The sequence below is a fragment of the Mauremys reevesii genome, linkage group 7 (assembly GCF_016161935.1).
Source record: "Mauremys reevesii isolate NIE-2019 linkage group 7, ASM1616193v1, whole genome shotgun sequence".
Lineage (NCBI taxonomy): Eukaryota > Metazoa > Chordata > Testudines > Geoemydidae > Mauremys > Mauremys reevesii.
Genome location: NC_052629.1, coordinates 122,041,293 through 122,069,184, shown reverse-complemented (window position 1 = coordinate 122,069,184; position 27,892 = coordinate 122,041,293). Strand labels below are relative to the sequence as shown.

At 41.6% G+C, this 27,892-nt stretch overlaps 1 protein-coding gene across 3 annotated transcripts in view; it reads left to right on the top strand.

Annotated features, from left to right (window-relative positions):
* The window catches only part of PTPRG (protein tyrosine phosphatase receptor type G), a 575,819-nt gene that overhangs the window by 420,051 nt on the left and 127,876 nt on the right, over positions 1–27,892 (top strand). For all 3 annotated transcript variants that reach the window (XM_039546377.1, XM_039546378.1, XM_039546376.1), the window contains exons 6-8: positions 5,092–5,158; positions 21,636–21,793; positions 26,600–26,792. In XM_039546377.1, the coding sequence (XP_039402311.1) occupies positions 5,092–5,158; positions 21,636–21,793; positions 26,600–26,792 (418 nt within the window). The remainder of the gene's footprint in view (positions 1–5,091; positions 5,159–21,635; positions 21,794–26,599; positions 26,793–27,892) is intronic.

Sequence of the window (27,892 nt, the reverse complement as noted above, 5' to 3'; positions counted from 1 at the left end):
CTGGACAGTAGGGCCTTGCTATTGCCCCCATTTTACAGATGGGGAATTGAGGCACAGAGAGACTAAGTGATTTGCCCAAGGCCTTGAAGGAAGACTGTGTCAAAGGAGGAATGAACCTGTCTCCCAGGTGCCAGGGTAGTGCTCTAACCACTGGGTCATCCTTTCTTTCTCACTCTGGGAGGAAACAGGGAAAACTTTAAACACCACACTTGTGTCTGAGAATGCTTTAGTTACCACTATTATGAGACGCACCTGAGATTATTAGAATTGGAAGAGTATGGAGAAGAAATACTGGTATTGCATCTGGTATCATTTTGTGCATTCTCAGTGTGTCCTCTTGAGTTGCTTTCTCCTTTTCTTAACGTAGGTCTCACACAGCAGCTATAAGAAAAACACTTTTTAAAAAATACAGCAACATGAATATTAAGGCCACATAATCTGACAGAGGTAATCGGGGGCATGCCTGATACTATTTTTAAGTTGTAGAATTGTTGGGTTTTTTAGTGCTGTCCCTTTAAAGGTGGAGTGAGCTAACCCACTAATGTAAATGCAGTAGTGAATGTTCTTTGACCACTAGATTAAATAACATCCATTAATTGTAGAAATGGCTAGGTAGCTAAATAGCAGCAAGGCGGGCAGCAACAGGGAAGCAATGAAGTGACAGGAGTGGTTAAAGCGGACAGTTAATGAAATGGCCGATAAAATGCAGAGCAAGTGGGGATTTGTGGAACTTTCAGCTGTGACCCAGAGGTGTGAGAGTCATTCAAGCTTTCCCTCGGTGTCTGGCCCTGCGCTGCCCTGGAGTGACTGCTGTGGTGCACCTGCCCTGTAACAAAGGCTGGCTTACAAGTCAGACTGTTTAAAAAACGAAAGGGCTACATGTCTCTCAGCTTGTACCGGATTGAGGGACGGGGCTATGAGGGCCGGCCACGTTCTAATGCTGGCCAGGGCCGGCTGCTGACGACTGTCCATCTTCTCTTGATAGGGAGCTGCTGCTGAGCAATCTCAGAGCGTCTTGATGGTGCTGGAATTGGCAAGCGGGCGGTCGGTGTAGCCCAAACAAGGTGGTGATGAGCTGAAGCAGGCCTCTTCCGACTAGTCCTGCTGCTGCTTCCTGCTGTCACCGTCCTTCCCAGGCAGTCTTAACTGTTGCATGAACGGAGTTTAGTGCACAAGGCTGTGTGTGCCGTTGTGACACTGACAATTTCCTGCAATATCCTGAATGATCTTTATTGTATTAAGTTAAACCTTTTTGAATTCGGTGTAATGCCTTTGGGGTTCATTGTGTTAAAAATACAATTGTGTATTGGTTATTGTGGAATTGTATGTAACTTCTCTAGGAAACTGACTAATGCACCCTCTGGCAGGTATTAGGAATGTCAAAGGGCTTTTTGGAACAATATGTGTGAAGTGGATTTCCTAGGAAATAGTTGGGATGGAGGGGTAAGCAAATAATCCACTTCAAATCCACCTTTTTGGAAGCTGTGCCCTGGGGAAGAAAACCCATTTTCTACAACTGTCTTGCTCCTGGAAGCTCCAGCTCAAAGACCCCGGAACTGTAGAAAGGGTGTTTATAAACCTGTTTTGCGTTTGCTAGTTCTGTGCTGAGGCTGTGATAAACTAGTGACCACAAGGATTCCCATTTGGGTGGGAGTTTGAAGGACTGTTCCTGCCAGAATCCATGTTTGGGCTGGAGTTAATTCTGGTAAACATATTAGCATGCATGGAGGTTATTTCATTGTTTTAAGTATGTTTTCTCTGTAGTGCTTTTTACCTTCAGAATAAAATAGGCTTGCACAGAAAGAACTTTGTGGTACTTGCAAATGTAGCAATGATATCTGTTAACCCGCTCTAAAGAGGAAGCAAGCAGGTGTCCTTTGATGATCTGTCTTTGCTGGGAATGACATAGTGAAGGCAGGGAACTGTGCCTGAAAATACTGTGATCAGAAGGGAGAGACACAAGTCTCCACCCAGACAGGCAATGGTTGGGGAGCTAAAGTAGAAAGTGTTGCCCTGGCTGGATCACTGCGGGGAAATATAGATGCAGTTGCTCTGAACTACCACATTACGCATCAGGTAATCGCAGTGGGTTGAGTTGTGTGAGTGTGAAGCAATTGAGAAGGTTGGGTTGTGTGAGCATGAATTTCTTAGTATGTGCACGTGGTTAAACTAACCTGGTTTGCTGCTTTCATGAGGTCACAGCTTTGGGGTTATTGTTCTGGTGGCAGGGCTTGGAATTACTTTGGTGGGCATTAGAATTAGGGCAGCTGGGTCTCTCAACCCCACAAATGTCGGAAAAGGAGGTAGTGCGTTTTCCTGTGATTTAGGCGTTAGCCCAGCTTTACCAAAGAGGGTTGATTTGCACAGAGACCCTGAACTATCTGATAGGGGTCACAGTTTCTTCAGTGCAGGGTGTATCTAGCCCTTGGGAAACTGCAGGCCCAGAGTGGGTTGTGTGGACAGTTAAACTATTCTGTATTTGAACATCAAAAGCTGACAGCACGGGTTGGCCATTGCCTCCTCCACTTGAACTGCTGCTAGCATAGGTTGAGGTTGCCGTTCTGTCGTTCCCAGCCGTACATCCATATTGAACTCCCATGGCTCCTTCCTATGAGTGTGCTGTGGCTGAAGGCAAGGAGGCAGGTTAGCTGAGCAGGCACCAGACAACCAGGGCTGGCTGCCTCCTCCTCCTACCTGCCTCGCTCAGTTGCACTGAGAGGCCAAGTGAGGGCCAGAGGTAAAGATATAGGGAGTGTGGGAGAGTCTTCCCCCTGTTAAAGCTGATAAAGACCTCCCAACTCCTCTAGCATTGAGTGGCTTGGGAGAGCCATGGCTCCTACATCTTTCTCACTGGCTGATGAAGTGAAGACTGATGGGACATGGAAGATCTGAGGTGGAAGGGAGTGGGGCCTGGCTAGGGAGTTACTGGGACCCCACACTTTCCTTCCACAGATGAAACAACAGCGCTACATGTGGGAAGAAGAGCTGTCCCAGCTAGGAATCTCCTATTCTGGATTACTTTTCTCAGCAAAAAGACCTGCGCGCTCACCCTTCTCCAGCCCTACCTGCTGGCTCACCATCTTTTCCAATGGGAATAGAGAAGGAAACCTCACCCACCAGATAGCACCCTGATAACTTAGCATACATTATCCAGATATTACACACAGTCACCTTTCGAAATGCCTCAATGCCTCCATCTCCTGAAGTTCAGGAGAATAGAAATTCAGCTGAAAAATGGATTTTTCTGATACTATTTGCAAATTTGGGTTGACCTTAACTAAGGGATCGTCTACATTACCCGCAGGATTGATGGGCAGCGATCGATCCAGTGCGGGTCGATTTATCGCGTCTAGTCTAGATACAATAAATTGACCACCGAGTGCTCTCCCGTTGACTCCGGTACTTCACCGGCGTGAGAGGCACAGACGGCGTCGACGGGAGAGCTTCAGCTATCGACTCAACACAGTGAAGACACCGCAGTGAGTAGATCTAAGTACGTCGACTTCAGCTACGTTATTCACATAGCTTAAGTTGCATAACTTAGATCGGAAAACCTCACCCCACCCCATAGTGTGCTACAGTGTTGGGCTGCTGTGGTGTTTTTCCTGCCACAAAGATGTTACATTTAATTATATTATGGTCACTATTACCAAGTGGTCCAGCTATATTCACCTCTTGGACCAGATCCTGTCCTCCACTTAGGACTAAATCAAGAATTGCCTCTCCTCTTGTGGGTTCCAGGACTAGCTGCTCCAAGAAGCAGTCATTTAAGGTGTCAAGAAACTTTATCTCTGCATCTCGTCCTGCGGTGACGTGTACCCAGTCTCTATGGGGATACCTGAAATCTCCCAATATTACTGAGTTTTTAATTTTAATAGCCTCTCTAATCTCCGTGAGCATTTCACAGTCACTGTCACCATCCTGGTCAGGTGGTCAGTAATATATCCCTACTGCTATATTCTTATTTTTCAAGCATGGAATTACTATCCATAGAGATTCTGTGGTACAGTTTGGTTCATTTAAGATTTTTACTTCATTTGATTCTACACTTCCTTTCACACATAACGCCACTCCCCCACCAGCCCGACCTCTTCCGTCCTTCTGATATATTTTGTACCATAGTATTACTATATCCCATTGATTATCCTCATTCCACCAAGTTTTTATGATACCTATTATATCAATATTCTCATTTAATATGAAGCACTCTAGTTCACCCATCTTATTATTTAGACTTCTAGCATTGGTATATAAGCACTTTAAAAAGTTGTCACTTTTTAGCTGTCTGCCATTACATGATGTAATTGAATGGGACTCTTTTTCATTTGACGGTTTCTGATCAGATCCTACCTGTATTTTATCATTTTCCATCCTGGAGCCTTAATTTGGAAGGTTTGAACTTGAGGTAGGGAAGGAAGGTTTAATGTCCCTGTGTCTGCTGGTTTTACTCCCCCCTCTGGATTGTGGCTAGATCATCTCTGCCGAGGATGTGGTTTATCTCTGCGCAGAAGAATACTATGGACATTTTTGCCTCAGGAGCACAGGATTGCATTATCAAATTTCAGAGGCTATTGTCTGGACTCTGCCTGATGTGATCTTTATCCCTCCCTTTTCCAAGGGCCTTTAAATAGGTTATTTTAAAAATATAAATAAAAAAACACTAAGGGCTAGATCCTTTCTGGTATGAATTGATGCAGCTCTGTTGACTTCCATGAAGCCATGTTGACTTGCAGCAGCTGAGGATCTGGCGATTTTTAGTGAATAGCGGACTGTTCTTTGGTAACTTTAAACTACTATTTAGCTCAGAAACTTGTGGAGAGAAATCACCTGTTCATTTTTAGGCTTTGCGGGGGCTTTAACATTTCTAATGTTTTAATGTATTCTGAAGACTTTCTCTCTTTTGATTTAGCCTTTGTCGCATTATTTTATTATACCATATATCTTCAGCATTTTCTGAGGAGCCATTGTAAATGTGAGAACTAAGCAGCTTGCTAGATAACATCTTTTTTTCCCCTCTTTAGAAGATTAAACTGAGACTGTTCTGTCTGATGCCAGAATAGATTTAACCAATCATGTATCCTTTATATGTAGGTCAGTCAGAGGGACAATCCAGCACTGGATCCTATTATCCATGGGTTGAAGGGTGTCGTACATCATGGTAAGTAGCTACTTAAACTTTTTTTTGCTGGAAGGGTAGAGGGGCTAGAATATTGTCCTTAAGGGATCAGGTCACCCTTCAAAGGACATATTGAGATGTACATTCTTCATTCACTGATGTTTAAGGGCATTAAAGCCATTATTTGATTGGTACAGATCAGACTCATTTGTTACCTTAAAATGGGTGTGGGTTAACAGTAAACAATTTGTTTCTTTTCAATCAGTGCTTTAGAATGTGTAAGTTATAAATCAAAACTTAGTACAATATATCATTCATATTAGTACTTCAAATTCAGTGCAGACATTTCATGCCTGCTATTTATCTTGCATTTGGTCTAAAAATACTCCTCTGAAGTTTCTATTTGTTTATAAATTATTTGTCTTTCAAATTTAGGGAGCTGATAATGAAACAGAAAATTAACTATCTGTGAAAATTAATTAAACTTTGCAGCAGATGAACATCTTTCTAATGCTGGCATAAATATAATCATTCAGCTGTTCTGATGCATATAAACCTATTATCCTTGAACTTATAGAAGGTACTGAAATAAATATTAATATATTTTATATTTTTATAACTAGTTTTACTGAGGAATTATCCTGAAACTTTATCATTAGTAATGCATCATTAGCAATGACATCAAGATTCTCCACTTCTAACGTCCCTTTGTCAAGTTTTAATAATCTCATTATAATTCAAAAGGCATCTGCAGAAATGCCGTTAGGTACTATAATAAATCTCTGTTCTGTCTACACTACCGCAATAAAACATCTTTGCACCTTTTCAGAGGATTGTCTTTAGACATTAGCTGGTGCCATAGAGCTTAACAAACATTTTTTTTCTCTTGACTAGAAACCTAAAACTAGTTGACAGTGTTAGATTAAAACAAATAGGATTTTGGATTAATTGCTGTGCTTTCAAAGTCATTTAACATTGCAGCTGTGCACACCAATAAATCTAGTGCAAGTGAAAAATAGGGGTTAAATGATAACATACCACAAAATCCTTCATTGAGAGAATTTTCCATAGGGTTTTTGCCTTTTATAAATTGCCGTGTTCTACTGTGAAATAAAAACTACACACTGAGCTGAAATAGATGTTATTATCCAGTTCCCACTGAGTTACAAAACAGGCTGGCAAAAAAAAATAAAATACCAAGGATGAGTTGAGCAGTTAGGATTTTCTGGCCTTAGGTAATTTGACACAGAAGTCAAGCTGCCATTTAAGTGAACCAAAATCTTTTTTAGTTTGTATCCTACCTGCTCTCTCTTTCCAGGCCCTCTTTCCCCTGGCAAAGGTGGATGGTGTTTAATCCATCCTGTTCCTTTCCCAAAACTGCTGCTGAAAAAACTGCTAGTGTATAATCATGCTGGTGTCTAGTAAGAGTACCCCGTTCCCCCCCAAAATAGTCTGGTATAACGTGACCTGGTCCCTAGCTTGTGATTCCGTGGCCACACAATGATATTCTTGGAGCTGCTTAGGCACAGCAGAATCTGGGTGGATAAAAGATGTTTATTTTTGTTTCACTCAATGCACAGAAGACTACTAACATTTCAAGGGGAGGAAATAGGTTGATATATTTCAATAACTTGCTTCCTTTAAAAAATGCTAAGAAAAAAAATAGAGGAAAATCTTGCTTTCCTTCCTGTTTTGGCTACTTAAAGCCTTACGTTATGGTGGGAAAAAGGCTTTCTTGGAGGGAGGGGGATTTAAAAAAAATAGTTAGATGAAATACTGATAGCTTCTTTCTTTCTTTCTTTCTTTCTTTCTTTCTTTCTTTCTTTCACTATTTTGGTTCTGTGTAGAGTAGTGGTACACATAACAGCTTCAGTTCTACTGTAAGTGCTTTCATTGCTTTATTTGATATAATTTACCTAGAGCCTTATGTGGACACATTTTTATAACTGAAATAAATACAGAATCCCCAGGGGTTGTATCTTAAAGGGGACCCCTGTTTGTCATCAGTTATGCCCTGTTTACCTCTGATTCTCCCGTAATATGGACTCCAGCTGAGTTGTATGTTAGTTAGATGGAAACTCTTATGGAGTTTGGACAGTTTGCTAGTGGGGGAGGGAGAGGACACCAATGAATACAACCAATACAAACGAAAGGAGATGGAAATGGGCAAAGTAAGGAACTTGAATGTCTTTGCCATTTGTGGACTTTGGCTGCCTAGCTACTGCTATCACAGTAACACCTGAGAGTGTGTGTGTGCATGTACATATGTATAAGATGCTACTAGAGAGGGTCTGATCCTTATCTTTGGGATGGCCGGGTTGCTCATGAGTTAGTTATATTCTTCCCAAGGCAGTCTTTACACCATGTCATTGCTTACTCTACATGTGCCATGTATTAAAAATAAATCAATAAAGAAAAAGTCTATTTTAGAAATGTTTCCAAAAGTTATTTAAAGTGGTGGTGGTTGGTATCTTCCATATCCTTCTGCCTGTCACCCCAGATACCATGGGCTGGCTCATGAACTCTACCAGGATCCCCCAGTGGAGATTCTCCCACCCCCATGGGATCCACTGCCAAATTCTCGGGATCCTGAGGTATCAGTGGGGGACCAGGGCCATCTTCGTGGAGGCTCTGAGCCTGGGTTGGCTGTTTGTTTTCTCCCACCTTCCCCTCCATTGAAACAACAACATTTGGCAAATAATGGGGTAAGCCAGCTAATTATCATGCTGTTTTGATAGAAAAACTCACCCAACAATAACGATGCTTTTTATGTATTTGTTTCCATTATACTAGCACCTGGGTCAGGAGCTCCAATCCAGGAGGAGGACTCCATTGTGCAAGGGGCAGTACAGAAACACCATTTCATACAAAACAATTGTGCTGTTATACCTGCCAATACATGTTATACAAAACCAATGCATATGTTTTTTCCATGTTTTCCAGGAAAGTTACCTTAGTTGTAAGTGCCCTTCCAGGGGTGAGTGAACATTTTAAATGTCAGAAATACTTCCTGTGGAAGCAATTTGAGCTTGAGATTTCGTCAGGGATTTGAATTACTCACTAATTTGATGGAACATAAATAATTGTGCCCTTCACAGTGTCACCGGCTTAGTAATGATGATAGAGAAATGTACACATAAAAATCAATACGGGTTTAGTTGGTGCTCAGAAATTGCTTTATTTTCTTCATCTCCAGGCATAATTTCCTAGAATCTTAATGTCAGATTAAGCTTAATTTTACAAGAAGAAACATATAAAGTTCCTTAGCTGGAAGGAAAACTAGTGACGTGTCAAACATCCTAACAGTGTGGTGGATAAACAGTGGTTTCAGATTTGCTTCACGTCTTCCTGCCTCATGGCACATTCGCATCACATGCTGTGCATGATTCCAAATTCCAGGATGCTCCCTTGCAAAGCGTTGCATAGGCACGATGAATGAAGAGGCAGTTTTTCTCAGAGCTGTCAGATGCCTGTTGCTGATGTTGGCACTGCTTCCAGTTTTCTGCTTTGCCAAGGATTGTCGCTCTTGCCCTCCAGAGAGGAACATGTTATTCTTGCGCGCCCCCCCTCTTTTTTTTTTTTTTTAATCTGGTACAAAATATACTAAAAATACTGTGCATGGGCCTGTATCTGGTGGTGCTCATGCTAGACAGACAGGCTTCAAGAGGGGAGCCCTCTCTCCACAGATGGGACGTAGCGTGAGGCAGCAGCCAGCAGTGCCAGCTGACCTGCCAACTTGTTTTCAACCTTGGCTCTTGGTCTCCTTTTTCAATGTCCATTCAGTGTCTCTGCAGAGACTGACAACAAAGGTCAGTGCCAGTTGTGCCGGTCATTTCTTGGGATCTCCACTAGGAATTGGTTGAAGTTAAATCATACATCAAGACATCGTGGTCGTCGCTGTGACCTGGGCAGCATGTGAATGATCAGTGACCCTGCCGATACATCATTCCCAGTCTACAGAACCATGCATTCTTCCACCTCCATTTTATTGTTCCCAATAAGAGTCTCACTTTGCCCTGACTCCTGATACTGTTGTACATGATGCAGAGGCTAGACAGGAGCTGCTCCCTCCAATGTGAGTACTGAGCTCTCTGTTCTCAGACAGAAAGTGTGTGCCCACTCTTGGACGTCCAAGGGACACTGATACTAGGGCTTGTATTTTGCAGCAGATTACCATTACAAACGATGATCAAGCTTTCACTTGCCTCCCTAATACTCCAACTAGAGACCTGAGGAACACCTAATGTAACATGGAGCTATTCCACAGAAGTACTGATTTTCCACCTCACGTGTTTCTGATTTTCTCTTTCTATTGTACCATTTAGTGAGACACGGTGGTGAGGTAGTATCTTCTACTGGACCAACTTCTGTTGGTGAAAGAGACAACCTTTCAAGTTACACAGATCTCTTCCTCCTCCACTGGTGTCAGTCCTCTCAAGATATTATATCTCTTGAAGGGAATAGCAGGTGGTGTTGACTTCTTTGTTGTTCAGCATTGTCCCTCGCACATCGGGTGACCAGATGTCCTAATTTTATAGGGACAGTCCTGATATCTGGGGCTTTGTCTTATATAGGTGCCTATTACCTCCCACCCCTGTCCCAATTTTTCACCCTTGCTATCTGGTCACTCTACTCGCGCACACACGCTCACCATGTGTGTCTTATTCCTTCAGTCTTACTATATGTACCACCGAAGCAAACAGATAGAAATATTAAGTTTGCAGTGTCATTTTAGCCATGTTGGTACCAGGATATTAGAGAGACAAGTTGAGGGTGAGGTGATATCTTTTATTGGACCAGCTTCTGTTGGAAAGCTCTGTGTAGCTGGAAAGCTTGTGTCTCTCACCAACAGAATATAAAAAAATATTGTCTCATCCATCTTACCTCTCTCAAAAAGTGAAGAGGAGACAGCTCCACTCCAGACCCCACCAAATCTTGTGCCAGTGACGGGAGGCCACATTCTGCTGCTCTTTCCTGTCCCCTGTTCTGTTTGCCAAAGATTCCACAGATCAGCAGAAAGTTATAAGTAGAAGTACAGATAATTTACCATTTTGGAAAACCCTTCTATGAATGTCACAAAAAAAGGGGCTCTTATTCCCTTCCTTGTCGAACCAAGTACTGAAAATCAAAGTGTACAGCAAGATCAAAGGCTTGTGAACAAACAGAAAGTGAATCACTTGCGTGTGTTGCTTGTTTGCTCATCTGGAGGTGGGTAGGGGTTTTTGTTTGTTTGTACCTCTGCTTATTTAACCAGGTAGTTGGGAAATTTCTTGCCTTTTTTCCTCGGACTCTGTATTAATAAGTATCATAACGTAAGCAGGAGTGGACGTGGAGTAGAGACTGCTTTACTTTTATGTCCCCTCCAGCAAGGAGAGGGCAGAAGTGAGGTAGGTGATGGTCACCAAGATTTAGAGGCGCCTGAGGGGAGAGAAGACCATGCTGAAGTAGAGAGAGTAGCTGGGAATGGCATAGGGAAAGAATAAGCTGCACATCACTAAAGTTGTCATAGGCAAAAAGGCGTTGAATAACCTGTTAAAAATAAATCAGCACTAAAAAGGAAGCAATCCAGACAGTGTTAGTTATCCTGTGGATCTATCGTACCACCAGGCATAATAACAAGAAAACACCATTAGCAGCGTCACAGGTTTTTTTTCTTTTGTTTTTAACTTGAGCCATAACACCACCTGACAAGCTGTTTGTTCTCTGCATTAGAAAACTGCGGGTTGTAGAAAGGAAAAGGAGGGTTATCTTGGGACTGATCTTTGAAAAAGGCAAATACCCAGTGGAGTTTGCAGAGGAGAAGGTCATAAGGGTGGGATATGTTAACTGAGAATGAAAACGAACAAGAACAGGCTGTAAGGATGAGTTGGCACCATCCTTTGTTTTCTGGGCTGTGCTTGTGCTGTCATTGGGAGAGAGACCAGGACATGATCATTGTGTAACAAACAGGAGGAGGAAGGAGGCAGGGAAAGGAAAATGAGAATAGAGAGAATCAGTTCACACCTTTTACATTGGCCAGTGCCTACCTGCATAACTGCAGGGGTCGGAATCATTTACAAGAATATGTAAAATAAGTGTTAGAAATTCCCACTGGTCTAGTCTCAGGAAAGAACCATTGGTAATGACTAGATACAGGGCCAGTGGGCTGATTTTATATATATATATATATATATATATATATATATATATATATATATATATATATATATATATAAAATAATATAATTCCACACAAAACGACGTTAACAGAACATTACTAAAGTTGCAGTCAAGCATTTCAAAGTTAGGAGGAGCCAGAATTAAAGTTGCCTTTGCCTAATTTAGGCCCTGTGTGCATATGCATTTTGATACAGTCTTTAATCACATGAGCACATCCCTTTTTTCCCCAGGACCCCTGCCTCATTTAGTGCACAGGATGCACGGTGCTCACTTAATAAGTAGCTATTTCAATATTTTGTTTTATCTTCATTGTTCTGTGTGACTCTGGGCCTTATTTAAAGCACACTATCGAAACCTTGCTCTGAAGACAGAATTCTTAATGTCCTCCTAGGCTTTTCCATGGTGCTCATCTCTGTAGTGTCTGAGTGCTTGGCAAACATTACCTAATTTATATTCACAACACCCCATTGTAAAGTTAGGGAGCTGAGGCTTAGAGAGAGAAGGATCAAAATTGGCCACTAATGTAGGGTGCCCAATTTGAGGTGTCTAGGCCCTGTTTTTCCAGAGGACTTAGCGGTATCTAGCGCTTTATACATTCAAAGCACAGCTCCCCTTGACTCCAGCTGTGAGTGCTCAGCACTTCTGCCAATCAGTTGAGGACTCGTGAAATGAGGAACAAGCATTTAGTGACTGCCTGTGAAAAGTTTGGCTTAAGTGACTTGAGTAGCATCACACAGGAAGTCTGTGGCAGAGGCAGGGATAGAAAACAATTCTCCAGGGCAGCGTTCCTGCAGCCCCCTGCCTCATTCACTACACATCTCCCCCTTCTCCCCGTTTCCCCCAAGCTCAGCCTCTTTTGCTCCATCCCCTCCAAACTGTCCTCTTCCAAATCCTGTCTCTTCCCCAACCTTGGCTCCTTGTCGCCATCCCATTCTCCTCACTGAGCCAGTCCCCTCCTCAGGCTTCTCATCCTCCTCCCAGTATCCTTGCCCAGCCAGTGCCATTTCCTTGTCTGTTCTCTCTCCTGCCCCAGCCTCACTCGTTTCCCCTCCAGCCCTGTGTCTCCCTCCCACCCCCGCTCCCAATCCCAGTTCCCCTCACAGACTTCACATCCAATCCCAGCTCCCAACTCCATCCAAATCCCCCTTCCAATCCCAGTCTCTTTGCCCAGCCATCCCAATTCTCCCCCCCCACACATGGTGGCTCCTCATCTGATCTATTTCCCCCTCACCTCCCCCCTTTTGGTTTCCTGTCCTTGTCCAGCAGTCCCAATCTCCACACACACCCCAGTTCCTAGTCTGGTCTCAATGTCTTCTCCCTCCTCCCCCATTTTCCTCACCAGATCCCAGTCTCCGTCCTCCCTCAAGTTCAATCGCAGTTTTTATCCCCCCTCCCACCTCCAGTCCCAGTCTCGCCAGGTTCCTTTTCCCACTCTACTCCTTTCCCTCTCCCTGGTCCAGCTTTTGTCCCCACTGCATTCAAATCAAGCACCTTTCTCCTCCAGGCTTATTTCAGGTGCCCAGCCCCGCCCTAGCCCACAGCAGCTGGGAACAACAATTACAGGGAAAATCTGGCTTTGCCCCTGTAGCCCTGGGCTGGAGCATGCTCATTTGCTTTGTGGGGGTCACACAAGCGCACACAGTCCGGTCATATGTAGGTCAAGATTGGTCAGAGAGGATGGAATATTCAGAGATTTTAGCTGCTAAACTCTGAGAAGTCTGTATCAAGCATGTAAAAACCGCAGTTTTTCAAAGGCTTAAAACTTGGCCAAATTTGGGCATATTTTCACAAGAGCAGCAAAGGCACATTCCTGCTGCAAAGGCCACCCTCTGCCAAATTCAAGGCTCTACTCCAAAGCTTCCCAAAGAAAAGGCTGCCAGAATTTTCAGCATTGTTTTGCAATGTATTTTTCCCCAGCCTCATTCTCAGAAGCAACTGAACCATTTTGGCTGAAACTTTCCAAAAATCCAGCCTCAGGCAGACACCCAGGGTAGAAAATTTCAGCTTGAGTGGTTAAAGTTTGGCAAAATGATAAGCAACTGAGAATGGGGTGGGAAGCATCAGGCAAGCTTAATTGGCAGAGAAAACTTTAAACTGATTTGGAATCACATGGTTCCTGTGAAAACACTCATCCTCCCTGTTGCCATCCTCCCTGAACTTTGTTACACGCACTAGTTGCCTCTTTTCTTGCAAGCTCTTTGGGGCAGATGATGTGGTGGTGTCATCATCTGTCCTTTCCGCTCACCTTTGTGTGCCTCCTATACTGCCTAGATTTCTTTACATCGCTCAGTCAGGACCCTAGCTCTAATAAATAGTCTACAGAAAGTTGCCTGAATTATCCTAAATTGAGTGGATTGTGTGAAATTCTTCTTCATTCTTGTTTCACACATCAAGTACTCTGTGTGCTCCTTTGAACCGCCTTCCAGATAAAGCAGTGTGTGCTATTTGTAACCACATCTTTAAATCACTATCGTATACTGGGTCCCTTTTTCCATAATGTACAACCTGCTTCGTCTGAGAAGTTCTGACTCTGTGGGTGTGCAGAGCGGTGTCCTGTTTGGTTTTGTTTGGTGGTTTAAAAGGTTAGGATCCAGACGCATTAGAATGAATTGGCTTATTGTGAGAATGAAATTGGCAGTAATACCACTTTACAGGTTTGGGAGGATTTTAAAGCTGTTGGAATTGCGAATTTCACAGCTGTATTCAAAGTATTTTAAGTCCATGGTCTGGGTAGTGTTTCTGACTATCAAGTATTCCATGTAAGTTAATTCTGGAAATAAGTTCATTTTAGGATATTGTTCTCAGTCCAGCTGAGTTCCTGTTGTCCTGCAGGAAAACTCTGATGACTCCCAGAACACTGGGTGGGAGATACAAACGTACTTGGCATACAGCGGTTGTCCTGTGATCTCTGATCCAAGTTTCTGGTAGATTTGAAAAGGGTTTAGATTGCAGATAGTCTGGGTGGTGTTTACCTGTGTGTCTCATGGGTCCATTTATTTTTCGGTGATTGGCTTTAAATTCAATGTTATCTTCACTGAGCGTTTTTCCAATATTTATTTTTAGCAAGCCAGTCTTTTGGGGGCAATACATTCCAATGACAGTAGATGAGAAAAGATCTTTGGCTGCTGCTCATACTAACCTGTAGTCTTTGGTAAAGATCGGTTGTTAGTATCCATTTAATGGCTGATTTATCATCTCTTGGGGAAACTACCCTGCACTTGAAAATGAATGAATTTGCTAGTACCAGTTCTGACACCCCCGTGGTGCCTAGACAGATAGATAATGTGAATAAGTCTGTAGCATCCCTTGCAACTCTTTTTGTCTTCAGTTTGCCTGGATTTAAAAGGGTGGCCTAATGCAGCCTTCCAAAACGGTCAGGAAAATTTAACAGGCCGAGCAAAGAATCTGCTCGCCTACCTGCAGTAATATAATGAATGTCATAAAAAACGAATGATATTTTCCTTGCCTTCTGGATTAGTAGGGTGTTACAAGAAGCTTTTAGAAGTGCTCATGCAGAGACCTGGAACTAGGAGACGCAATCTGCTTATCTGGACTCATTTCAGCTTCCTCATTAATAAAACTATTTCAGTGTTGTGCTGGAAAAAAAAGACCAAGAGATGGACATTAATGCTGCTTTCCTTTTTAATACCACTGCATCAGGAGGTCAAGTTTGTGTATCCAGCAGGCCATGTTAGTCCGCTTGCCTGTGAATAGAAGAGAGTTAAAATAGCACATTGTCCTTTTATGCTGTAGCAATCTCAGTAATGTTTATGTCACTTCCATTTTTTTAATTGTTGATGATGAATCTGTGATACTTGTTTTTCCTTTGGAAACATCAGAGTGGACTTTTTTTTAACACACACTTCAGTGCTTTACGCAAAGAGCCACTATTTGTATATTGCTAATAAAACTGATTGCATTAGGTTTATGGTGGCATTTCATTAGGCTTATATCAGGTTGCACGTTTCAGTGCTTTGCCATGTTTATGTGGAAACAGGTTTAGCCCATCTTCCTCAACAGAAATTTTCCTTTAGGTCTAGTGCAGGACTCTAACATTTGAGCCATAATTGGTGTGTTTCAGGTTCCTTTTCAGAATACCAAATTTTCTATTCACATACATATTCGTGTGTTGGTATCGAGAGGAGTAGAGAAGACTTGAAGGATGCCTGGAACCGCCGTTTGGTGGGCTAACACATAGGTCTATGTAGTATTGAATGAGGCAATCCATGAAGCATTTTGGGGGGTACACAGAAGTCTTCACTAGTGCATGCGGCGGCATCTGCCTGTCTGTCTTATAGTATAGTGCCCATCACCATAGTATCTCAGAGCTTCCCACATAAAATAGGTGTGTACGCCATGGTCCCCAGTAGACTTCATGAATCCTTTTGCTGTTCTTTCATCATGGCAAGGAGGCTGTTTTGGGGATATATGTGGGTGTGTTTCATAAGGTACAAAGCTGAGTTTGGGGAGTCTTGGAGGTGCTGCTGGAGCAGCCGGTATGTGGTTGTGGTGAATCCCTGGGTCCTCAGGACAGACGGACTCCCAAGGAGGTCATTAGTTCCGAGTCACAGCCAGGGTTTGTCCAGGGGAGTGCTGTCCCTCCTACTGGACAGGTTGTGTGCATTTCTCTTATTTCTTGGCACATCTGTGCAATCTCCTCGGAGCACCCCAGAATGGGCAACAGCAGTGAGCAAAACCCAGTGGGGCCAGAGGTTGGGATTTCACCTGCTGTGGAGTACCACTGTCATCAGGAGACTTCTACAGGGAGATGATGCTCATTGTCGAGGCTTGGATGTGATCCTCCATGGGATCTGGCAGGCTTAAGGACAGCTTCGGGCTCATCTTCCAGGGGACGGGGAGGAGCCTGCACTGTCACTAATATGCCTGTGCCACCATGAGTAATCAGTGAAGGTATCATTCACCTAACACATACGATCGTGGCACTTGCTGAAAGTGTATTGGACTGGCCTAACTAAAAGACGTATTTAACACATGCCTTTGGGACACGTGAGGGCAAGAAAGGAGTGTGCGTGGGAGGGGCTTTGTGGACTTCTCTGTTTTGGAGGAATTGAGATTTGCTGTGGGTGATTTAATGAGGATGTTGATGGTGCAGCCGTTACTAGAAACTCAAGAAAGCATCCAGTATAACTGAAGTGCAGCCTGCTACTGATGTGTGGATGGCTTATTAAAAACACATTGTCACCATTTGCGGGCTGCTTGAGTCCTCCTCTGTAGCGGGTCTGCGTGCGCTTTCCCAGAGATGGCTGGTTTAGCAAGGGTGGCCATCTCCGTGGCATTCTACCAGTGCTCCGCAGATACCCCCTCCCTCATCCTCAGTTCTCCTACAAAGTGACCAGACTTACTCCCAAAGAGTTTCACATTCTGACACCAAACGGTGACTCTTCGTTTTCAGACTCCTTGCCCTTTAGACTGGGAAAGAAAGCAGGGGGTTATGGCATTTTCACTTGTGGCAGGTGTGGAGTGATGCCAAAGGCTGCTGTCTATCCCTAGACTGCTTGTTTACCTTGGATCAATAAAATATCTCTTGTAATATTTCTTGAAACGTCTTCAGATGCAACAGACCATAAATCCTTTGGCTCCGCCCAGCCTCCTGGGTCTCAGACCTTCATAAGCACCTCACTTCTCAGGACATCTGCAGAAAGACGCCTGTTCTCACTCCGAATTTAATTGTTTTCACCCTCATCTGCAGAGAGACCCCACCCCAACTGAATTCATTCCCCACCTCCTGCCACTGAGAGTGGAAAGCTGGGTGTGACCCATATAAGGCGGTAGGAGGAGCTAGATAATTTTTCCAGCTGAGTCATCTCCATTAAAAAAAAAGTACAAGTTGAGTTGTTCAGCGTCTGCAATGGATGCTTTTGCCTACCTTAAATTACCTTCAAGTTTTGTTCGTAAATAGTCTTGTTCCAAACTGTTGTGCAGTGTAAACCTAGGCTGTTTTAAGAGATGCTGCCTTCCCCTCCAGAGTACTGCCTTCCCCTCCTCAGTACTGCATTTCAGTGATAGGTAGAAGGACACTGGATAAAAAATGACAACACACTGCACACTAGTCACGCTTAGTGACGTAGCAATGGGAATCTAGGATAAAATTTTCACAAGCAGTTATCTGATTTAGAAGCCTACGTCCCAATTTCAAAATGACTTCTTAGTGGGACTTAGACTTCCACTTTCAATGAAATTTTGGCTCCTAAGTCCTTAAAGGAAAACGGGACTTAGGCTTCTGAGTCACTTAGGTGCTTTTGAAAATGCTCCTCTTTAGTAATTAGACAACTACTCAATATTAGCAATGTTCCTACAGAAATTATAGGAAAGTACAAAGAATACTGAAAATAGTATCTATTTATCCAAAGCAAAACTGGCCAGTTTTCAAGGATGGCCACTCTAAATGCTTGTTTGCATCACTATGTGGATATTGCAATGATAATTATTGTATAAATTAAGCATCTTTGTGCTAGAAGGTACGAATAAATATACTATTCTTGTAACATAATTAAAGCATTCAAACTGAGAAATGTTTATAATTGCATGGTTCTTAAACCCAAGACTGTGCATCTGGATACAAAATTAATGGACTTTTATGAAATATGAAGTTATTAAAACACAGCAAATGGAATTAATCATCTGATTATCTTCTAATATTTTAATTATCATATTTTAATCCAATGTATATGTTTTAATCTTTGGAATTATTAATGAAAAGTTACAACATTGCTTGTAGCTAAAAATAATAATATTCGTCAGTATATATCATGCCTCACTTTAACTGTGAGTTAGCAAAGCTACATTTTTTCCCCAAGAAATTTTCTTTCACAGTTGACTGTGACTTTCCAGACACTTAAAAAAAAAAAAACCTGCCTAATTGATAACCAAAATTTAATCATAGTAGGATACTTTCAGTTTGCATTCAAATAAGGTATTTCTTTGTCTAAATAAGCTTCCCTTGGTTGATTATTCATGTTGTAGTTCAAAATGTTTAAAAATGAAAGACAGATTTGGATGAAATGTAGACTACTTAATACAGTGTGTATTTAATATAAAAGTCATACATTATTCATTTTTGCAATTTGAATAACTTTGAATTTAGCATCCCTGTTCTTTTTCTTTTCCTTTGATGAACAATTAATTATTAAAATATAATATTGTCAGCATATGGCACAAAAATCCTTGGAAGTGGAATATGAGCTTCATTCTTCAGTAGTCCTTTAATAAAGGAATATGCCATACGTGTATGTTGGTTTATGTTTACATTTGTCCAGCATTTTACAAATTTTCATACATTCTAACAAAAGATTAAAGGAGTCAGAAATTCAGATTGTTGATTATAATGGAAGATTTGTAAGCCATACAGTTTTTAAAAAATGTCTACACACCACATCTAATTTCCAGGCCTTTGCTATGTGCATGTCCAAATGGCCTGTTGGGGTCATAACTGTCCATTTGTACGTGAAAATACCACATTTATACAGGCAATTGCAGGCACTAGCCAGGCACGTAGTCGTGTGCCTTTTTAAAAACTATTTCTTTTTAGTTGCTTTAAAGATGTATGCAGGCTGCATTTGAAAATCAGAACCTAAAATTGAACCTACAGTTTTTCCTGACCAAATTTTCATGTGTAAAATTGAGCAAATGGAATTCGAGGTTGTGCGCATATATATTTGGCTGTGGGGGTGGGGGGAAGCACAGCACTGATTATAAATGCATATTAGGGACCCTTTTGAACTTTGGTCAGTGGTATGTTCGACCATTTCTATTTTTAAAAACAACCTTTTTTTTTTTTCTTCCATAAAGGAATAATGTTTTGGTTTAAGGGCCAGAAATGTGGCCTGCTTCTTTCTTTCTTTCTTTTTTTTTTTTTTTTTGGTCGTATCTGTTTGCATTATATACAAAAAATATCCAGTGAGGAAAAGACAACCGTGCTCTTTTAGCATATATGCTTTGACATGAATAGAATTATTCATATTTTTGAGTATTGAAGGCTTCAGAGACATTGCACGCCTGTTGCTATGTAGCAGAATCTAAAATGCCTACAGTGCATCACATATTTACATCTTTCATCAGCAATACAGAAAAATATCATGATTACAGGAATGGTGCTCTGGGATATAGATATACCTTCCTTTGATGTGATCAAGGCCACTAGAAAACTGTGTGGTTTAGTGAAACTGAATTCTACAGCTTTTTAATCCTGCCTTTCTGTGTTCTAATTTAGGACATATTTCAGCAGATCTACCAATCACCTTGCAGCCAATTAAACCATGAGAAACCCCACCAGTAGGGAGAAGTGGGGTAGCTCATTAGCTCTGATGAGACTAGATAAGGACAATTGTGGATCAGTCTTAATATGGACTTTTGTTTAAAGTCCAGAGAAGATAGAGCCGTACAGAGGGAGGGAGGAAAGAAGGAAGGAAGGAAGGAAGGAAGGAAGGAATGCAGGTGCTGTCTCTGTAAAGGAGAAGTTCCATTGTTGGGATAGCCCAAGGCATAAAGCACTTATTAAGCACCTTACTGGTACCTTTTCCGTAGACATAGGGGGAGGTTCAGCCCTTTAGTCATGCAGACTGCAGGGGATAACCACAAAGGAACGGTGGAGAGGCTGTCTAGCCTGCAGCTGTTTCCTTCTTTTATGGTGCATTCTCCCAAATTTAAATGTTACAAAACTGCAGCTATTAATTAATCAGAATTTGTACAATATATTTGTTTGGATTTCAAGATGAAGTTATGTCAGTTTTACTCCAAGCTGTGTCTGTGAAGTGTGAGAACAAGAGGTCCTGAAACAACTGAATTCCACAAAGAATAAAAATGCACCTCTCCTATATTGTTCTTTTGAATGTTGATGAACCATGCGGGTTTTCAGCACTGCGTGTCACTGACTTCAGGTCAGTTTTGACTGTGAATTACACATGATGAAATCTGTTTTATGTGACTATACAATAGACCTGCAAAACCCAGCTGCCTGGTTACCTGCCTGGCTGCCTTTTTAGGTTCACAGAAGTTGGATAGAAAAGACGTATTAGATGATCAGTTCCAATCTCTCATCTGTGCAGAGTACAATTTAAAAGAATATATATATATATATTTTAAATGATACATAGAAAAATGTGATTACAGTAGAAACTTCCTCGTTAATTCTTGCTCTAAATGTTGGGAGACCAATTGAAATCAAAGAAGCTTGCAGTTTAGCAAGTGTCTGTGACAGGGACAATGTGTCCAGCGCCGTGTTCTGTAATTTTGGCCTGCCGGGAAACAGTGTCTCATACTGGCCCCACCTTTGATGCACTACCAGGACTGTTCATACATCCTCCTCCGAAGGAAAGTGGTGGTAGGATGGGCTGTCTGGTCAGAGTTCTGATGGGCGCGAATGGAAGCTGACCGATTGACTACGGAGATGCCTGGTTTGATCAGGACAGGGAAGGCTTTCAGAAAGGCTGGCCTCATTCCTTTCCTTTTCCATGGACAGTAAGAGAGAGAACCACACCTGAATGAACTCCTGTAACTCATCTCAGTGCACTGGAAGTCAGTGACGCTATATTTGCATGGAGGAGATGTCTCCAGCCTTTCCTGCCTGGAAGAAAAGACAGAGGAAGAAGAATTGCCATATGCAATGTTCCTAACAACAGGGCTGCCCAGTAGCTCTGCTACTTACCTTGCACTGAGTCAAGCCACGTTAAGAGAGACTATTTTACGAGTGGGGCAGCATTTCCAAAGGCGCTCTCTATGATAATGATTCTGCAGACTTACCCATTGCTTCCTCTTCATTCCCAGAGCCCCAGCAGTTCCACGGAAACACTGGGTGGGCAATCTGGCTCTGGTTCCTCATTCTCAGCCACACTGTGTAATGTAACTAGCCTTATTTCAGGGTTGCAGCTCCTGTTTGATGTGGGACCAATACTTTATGTGGTGCTCTCTGACTGGCCAGTAGAGAGCATGATGTCACATGTGCTGGCTCCACCCCCCGATAGAGCTTTCTGGGTCTGCACTTTTATGGACTACTAAGCTGAAGAGCAATTTAATGGGGTTCTACTGTCCTGCCATGCTGAAAGCCATATTATATTATTTCCTAAGGTTAAAAAAAGAGAAACCTATTGGAAAAATAAATGCATTTCACACCTGTGTTATACCCGCTACATTAAACACTAATGTTTGGCCCAAGATCGATGAACGTTTCAGGTGTCCTTTTCACAAATAACTCTTAAAGAAGCTTTCTGACATGGTTTTATATTTTATAACTATGATCAAATACATTGTAACCGATGCATATTTTAAAGCCATCCATCAACATGGTATCTGTTTTAAAGTAATGTAAAAGATGTATAATTTTATTTGTTGTTCCTTCCTACAGAGAAAGAGACCTTTCTGGATCCCTTTGTGCTGAGAGACCTTCTGCCGACATCACTGGGAAGTTATTATCGCTATACAGGTTCTCTGACAACTCCACCATGTAGCGAGATTGTGGAATGGATAGTTTTTCGCAGGCCTGTTTCTATTTCTTATCACCAGGTAAGCTTCTGCCATCAGTAATGGTTCTATCTTGATTTGCCCTCTGCTACTCAAAAACTGATGTTTTAATTTACAGGACAAAAACAAACAAAAAAATCTGTTGACAAAATAAGGAAATATTTGAGGTTTTTTTTTAATATATATTGTTTCTGAACATGAGCAATCAGACTTAAGGAGATAATACAACATGAAACCCAATTTCCTTCTAATGATTTAGCTAGTACTGGTTATTTTAAGTTAAAGTTAAGCTATCGTCTAAATATTTACACAGAATCCTTTCTTCTTCTTTTAAATTGAAGGTTTGTTTTGAAAGTAAAATAAGTAACTTTATATGGACACGTATTTAGTACTTTGAAGTAATTACACTAGGAAAGAAATGTTACCATTAATTTGCCATCTTTAACTGTTGTTACAGCATAGTGAAGCTGCCATTATGTGCTTATCCAAATCTTTAAAGCTAGCACATAGCATCTCTTATTGTAGATTGAGGCAATGACTGGAACTTGTGTTGCGAGGAATCCCACAATAAGAAATGAATATATGCAGTCAAGTGTTTAACTATTAAAAACATTTTGACATTTTAAAACCATTGTTTTTAGAAAGACTTCCTGTTAAAGTCAGATTTTTCTTTAATGTTCTTGTTTTGCTTCAATTGAAAACAGAGCTGTTGTAAAATAAGCTATTTCGGTAAAAGTTAGTGAAGTATCTAACTAGAAGTGAATGTAAATGTGTCTGTATACACATTCCATAAGCAAATGTTAAAATTATCTAATACACAGTTTAAGGAATGAGTGTCTATACATCTGGGTATAATGCTTAAATTATCCAAAAGTACAAAGTTTGGTTTAAAAGTCATAAAATAAATATAGTACATAATCTGCAATATCCCAAATTAAGGTTAATAAATTTAATGATACACTTTAGTTATTAGCATCCAAATATTCAGGTACGTCACTCATAAATCTTAGTCATTAATCACTAAGGCCTGGTCTACACTGGGGTGGGGGGATCAGTCTAAGATATGCAACTTCAGCTACGAGAATAGTGTAGCATAGCGAAGTTGACGTATCTTAGATCGACTTAGAATCACTTACTTCGTGTCCTTGCGGCATGTGATTGACGGCCGCCACTCCCCCATCGACTTTGCTTCTGCCTCTCGCTGAGCTGGAGTTCAGCAGTTGACGGGAGAGTGATCGGGGATCGATTATCGCGTCTGCACTACACGCGATAAATCGATCCCCAATAGATCGATCGATACCCACCGATCCAGCGGGTAGAGTAGACGTACCCTAAGAGTAGCTTGTGGAAAGCAAATATACAAGTGTACTTGATACCTATATACCCCACCCCCACTAGAGGGTTGCACTGGTGTATGTATAGTGGCATATATATAATAGTATAACTTGTGTGTGTAGACAAGCTTCCATGTTGATTTACCAGGCAATGTGGAATAATAGTATTATTTCCCCCTGCAGCATAAGACGGATATAGACTTAGAGATGTAGTTTCCAACCTGGCCAATACTGTCATTATGATGTGTTCCTTTTATAGAAGCAGCACAGTGTAATCCATTCCCTTAGTTTAACTGTATCACAAACTATAGGAAACAGTCTGTAATCCCACATGGGAAAAGTGATATTATTTAAGCTCTGCTGAAGTTCTAATAAAATCCTTCCAAGGTATCGTGCTGGAAAATTGACAGTTTTGAAAACAGTCCATTTGTGGAGGCTTCTCTCTTTTAGTCTTCATGCTCCATCACTGTCATCTCGCCTTATAATTAGACAACAAAACAGCACAAGGCCTGTCACCCCGCAAATGCATTCTAAAGCTAAGTGCATTCAGTGACCCAAAGCATAACATTATCTCTCATAATGCACACCTCCGAGTATTTTATTGTCATTAGAATGGGTTCAGTATTTTTAATTGCCATTTATATATCCATCACTTAGAAAACTGTGCACATCAGGTTTTTAATAGTTTGTAATTACATGACTTTGAGTTTTAGATCACTTTCCTCCTTACCTACAATGGTGCCTTAAGAGCTTTTTATTTCATTTGAACTGGAGCTCTCGCTCCCTTGAAGGGCATGAATTTAACTTCCTCTGTTCTGCCAGCAGTGATGGATCAATTAATAGCTAATTTGTGTTACATAATATTTTTGTAATAAATCATTTCAACTTTGGTTTTATATATCAGCATGTAAAAAGGAAAGTTAAAATTGCATTTGAAATGGCAGCAGTTCAAATGCAGTTATGCCTCCCCAAGGTAGCTTTCCAGAAGAAAATAGTTGAAAAGTTCTTTTAAAGGGTTTAAAAAGTCAGGTTAATGTCATGGAAGTAGAAAGGTAAAGACTTAACTTAGAGTGAGCAGTTGGTACGTAAATTCTTGATCCTGCATAGACCTTATGCACCAGCTTCACTTTGTACATTGCAAGTAGTCCCACCGAGTTCAATGAGACTGTTCCCAGCGCTTACAGTTCAGCAGGTGCAAAAGTCTTTGAAGAATCAGGGCCCAAGAGGGATTATCAGGAACCACATGTTTTCTCTCCCTTCCTTCCTCCCTCATAAGAAAAGTGTAGGGTAATAGTCTCTTCACCCTTTTATCTACCTATGTGTGATGCCTCTAGTTTTCCTCATAAATGCTGGTTAGAGATTCCATGGGAGCAGGATTGGATCCTCGGAGTCTTTCATATTGCAATATAACAAATCGTAGTTCTTGATGTGAAATATAACCAGCCTAAGCACCTCCTTCACCCCAGATTTCATTCTGGCATCTTGCAGTTGCCTGCATTGATGAGGGAACATTTAATTTCTTTATCACTGTTGCTGCTTGATCATTAATACTATGCCCACCTCTTTAAAAGGCATGGACTGGACAATGGCAGGCACGTTAACAAAGAGCTGAGATGACATCACAGGGTGGAGTTGACTAATGGAAGTTCTCCGCATTCCCACAAATTAGATAACACAGGGTCAGTCAGAGCTGTGGTGTTGGACTGTTCGGTGTGTGTTACTTAACCCTCTTTGCGTCAATTTCCCCATTTGCGTAGTGAGGTTAATAGTTCTGTATTCCATTGGACAGTCGTGAGGATCACTGTTTGCAAAGTGATTTCAGCTCCTCTGATACAAAAGGCTGTGCAGGCCCAAGTTATCATCTATGATGTGTTAATTTGAGGGCAGATGAATTCTCCTGCTACTCGGTTCCAAGTTCCCTACCTTCATCCAAAACTGCCAGACTCAGGATTAGAGATGTATAACAAATCCCTTCCATAATCTCAGTTCGAATTTTCATTGGGGGGCTCCCAATGCAAGAATTCTAAATTTTGTCTCGAATTATCAGGCCCAGCACACCACCAAGCTCCAGCCAGACCTCCTATTGAAACAAAATGGGCCCAATTAACTCTGTCCTACCCTAATGATCAGAAGAAATTTTACAGGTTTCAGTTGAGTAGCTAGAAACCACAGAGCACGGCAGAATGAGTGGCCTGGACAGCGACACAGGATGGGTGCTTCAATGCTGCTGATCTGTGAGGGAAATTAAATGATTTTAGTGGGTGCCCGGACTCCAGTGGGGAACCCTTGACAGGTCTGTTAAGCTTCCCTTTGATTTTTTTAGAGAGAAGCTATCAACGGAGTCTATGATGTGGTTGACAGTATAATAGTTTTTTTTCCCTGGGTCATTAGTTTGTGTCTCAGAACTGTCACATCCTTCTCTGTAGCTTTTATTGTAAATATACTTAATGAAAAGGAGGCTGGTATCGCTTTCAAACCGTGGTTTGTCATTAAGCTGTAAGAGAAACTCAAGGCCCCTCTAAAGTCTCTGGGCCAGATCCTGCTTCCACTGAAATCAAGAGCATTGATTTCAAGGAGAGCAGGATTAGATTATTTATACTGGTCTGTACTGCTCAGTCTTCCTTACTAATTCAAGTTCTTGATCTGAATGATAACAAGCTTTTAATAAATGCTGTATTGACCTCAGCAACCAACTGAACAAACAACTTAACTGAATCTTTTCAATTCAGTCTGCCAGTAGTTTTTCTCTAGGAAATATGCTTTTCTTAAAAGAATGCACTTTTAAACTACAATTATATCTTAGGAATTAATATGTTAAGGTAAAAATAGCCTGGATCTGCATGCAGCACAGGAAACAGCAACCTGTTCTCTTGGAGAGAATATGAAAGAAATAAATGTACCAAATAACGTGCCATACAAAATAAATACCAGGAGCATGGTTAGGGTTTTCTGCCTTAGTAGTGAAGCAGCAGAGAGAAAAAGTCAGTGTGGCCCAGTGGACAGAACATTGGACAAGGGATCAGAAGATCTTGGTTCTAGACCTGGCTTACCTGCTGTTTGACCTTTGGCTAGTCACTTTGTGCCTCAGTTTCCCCATCTGTAAAATGGGGAGGATGCTATTGACCTTCCTTTGTAAAATATTTTGAAATCTATCAATGAAAACAGCAGCCTAACAGCTACATGTCAGTATAAGTAGGTAGAGGGACTATATATAGAAGAATGATTTTGTGATGTAATAAATGAGTGTACAACACTTCTCAGTATAATATTAAGAAACAGGATATAAGCAAAGAGGGAGGGAGGAAGGGGCGGAGGGCTTGTCTGTGCACATATTAAATGCTTGAAGACCAGGGAGTCCAAGAACAAATGTTTTCTTTCCTGTGTCAGACTCAAAATCAGTCTTGGCATCAGTGCTTCCTGCCATTTTACATTCTTATCAGCCACCCGGATTTCACCACATTGTTTTTCTAATTAATGTTCTTTTTTTCTTCCCTGCCCTGATGGCCACGTTCAGCTGGAGGCGTTCTATTCCATATTTACCACAGAACAGCAAGATCACGTCAAGTCTGTGGAGTATCTGAGGAATAACTTCCGACCGCAGCAGAGTCTGAATGACAGGGTGGTGTCCAAGTCTGCTGTGAAAGATGCTTGGAGCCAAGATGTGATGGACATCTTAGAAAATCCATTTGGCACAGAGGCTTCCAAAGGTAGATTGTATTTGTTGAATGACAGACTTGTCTTTTTTTTTTTGTTTTTTTTACATAGGGCTTTCAATTAATTGTCACTAGAAGTACAGGAGGTTCACTGAAGAAATGTAGCAAGAATCAGTGATAGTAGTTATACTTTATTATATTTAATACAGGTATGAGGCACTGAACTATACTTTTTCCTACAATGCTCACTTAGCCTGTGGAACTCATTGCCACAAGGAGGCCAAGAGCTTAGCAGGATTCAAAGAAGGTTGGACATTTATATTGATAAATCTGGATCTTCTAGAAAGGATTTTAAAAAATAGCCAAGAGTTTTAGAAGGGCTATAAGACCTTTAGGTTCAGGGCATAAACCAACCTTTTGGTAATGGCAGTTGGGAAGAAACTATCCTTGTGGAGAGGTTATTCCCTAACTCCTTTCTTCAGTGTTTGCTGCACCTCCCTGTGAAGCAGCAGCTGGTGTTTGCTGCTAGCGGAGATAGCTGGACCCCAGTTTGGAAAAGAGCATTAAGAGCCACATGGCCGTTCCAGGCTGTCAGGCTGCTTTGCATGCACTCAGCAGAAGTGCAGGTGTAAATAATACTTTCAGATTTATTTCTTGTATGTTTATGTTCCATTTTTTCTATGTGATGATTTTATTAGGCAGAGCTCACTGCTTAAATAATCCTAGTCAGGCACCCACCTGCCTCAATGATGGGGGAACTTGATGGGGTGGGCAGCAAAAGGGGACAGTCCCAGCAGCGAGGGAGACAGACATTCGCTGTGTTGAGTGGACACCCCATCACAGGTGGGAAAAGAACCATTGATTGTTTTCTCTAGGCCTTTTCCTTTGGAGGCTAACTGTTGGTGAGAATTTATTTGCACTGACTCTGTCAATATGTTGTAACTTTACCAGCTGCACATGTACCAGGGGACAATGGCGGCAGGTGCATTTTTATAAATTTAAAAGTAAATAGGTTGCTCCGGTGTTACCAACATAAAATGGAGTATAGCACATCCTTGCAAAGGCTATACGGCCGAGTTATATCTGCTCCAGAGATACTGCAATGCAAATGTTCCTGGCCCCTTCCTTGACAAAGGTGAATTGGGGAATGAAAT